Genomic DNA, 684 nt, shown 5'->3' on the forward strand with positions numbered 1-684 from the left:
CAACGTGACACGAAATCTTGAGTTTCACTGCCGCTGCTGAAACGAGTTCGCAGAGACGTCAACATCTGCTTCCAACCCTCTCCAAACAGCTTGTGGGACGTGACTCCTATAGACGAAACAGTTTTGTGCGCTTTGAAGTTCAGTTCTGTGACTTCCACACTGGCCTCGCTGCGTATGAAATCTTCCAGTTGGCGTCTCGTCAGTTATTTTTAACCTTTTCTCTGTTCGTCTGGAGCTTCTGGTGGACCACTTTTAGAGTTGTGAGGAAATTTCCCAAGAACAGGATGAGAAACGTCAAGGCCAACATGAACACCTGGAAAACAAAACATTTAAGTGCAAAAATCTATTTGCAATACTGGCAAAATGAATACCAGTATTGGATGAGAAATGTGCAGAAGACTAATACTTGGGGTTTTGAGCAATACTAGTGATGTCTGACAACTTCAGCTGCTCTCTTTACCTGCCATTCTTTGCAGTCATCACGGGCAGACAGCTTAAAAAGACTCGCAGCATTGTACAGCTGCCAAAACTGACCAGAGGAGAGAAAACAACACAATTCTTTACATGCCTGTCAACGGAATCAATATATAATACTGTTCAAAAGTTCAGGATCTGTACATTTTTTTTATGTTTTTGAAAGAAGTCTCTCATGCTCACCAAAGGCTGCATTTATTCGATCAAAAA

General features: G+C 42.0%; 1 protein-coding gene across 1 annotated transcript in view; it reads right to left on the minus strand.

Moving 5' to 3' along the window:
• Positions 1-6: 6 nt before the first annotated feature.
• Positions 7-684, minus strand: part of LOC107577032 (transmembrane protein 120B-like) — a gene marked incomplete at its 5' end in the record, with an annotated part of 5,110 nt that continues 4,432 nt past the window's right edge. The window contains 2 exons of the mRNA XM_016263153.1: positions 7-313; positions 461-529. Of these exons, the coding sequence (XP_016118639.1) occupies positions 200-313; positions 461-529 (183 nt within the window). The remainder of the gene's footprint in view (positions 314-460; positions 530-684) is intronic.

The sequence above is a fragment of the Sinocyclocheilus grahami genome, unplaced genomic scaffold, assembly GCF_001515645.1.
Source record: "Sinocyclocheilus grahami isolate Dianchi unplaced genomic scaffold, SAMN03320097.WGS_v1.1 scaffold4932.1, whole genome shotgun sequence".
NCBI lineage: Eukaryota > Metazoa > Chordata > Actinopteri > Cypriniformes > Cyprinidae > Sinocyclocheilus > Sinocyclocheilus grahami.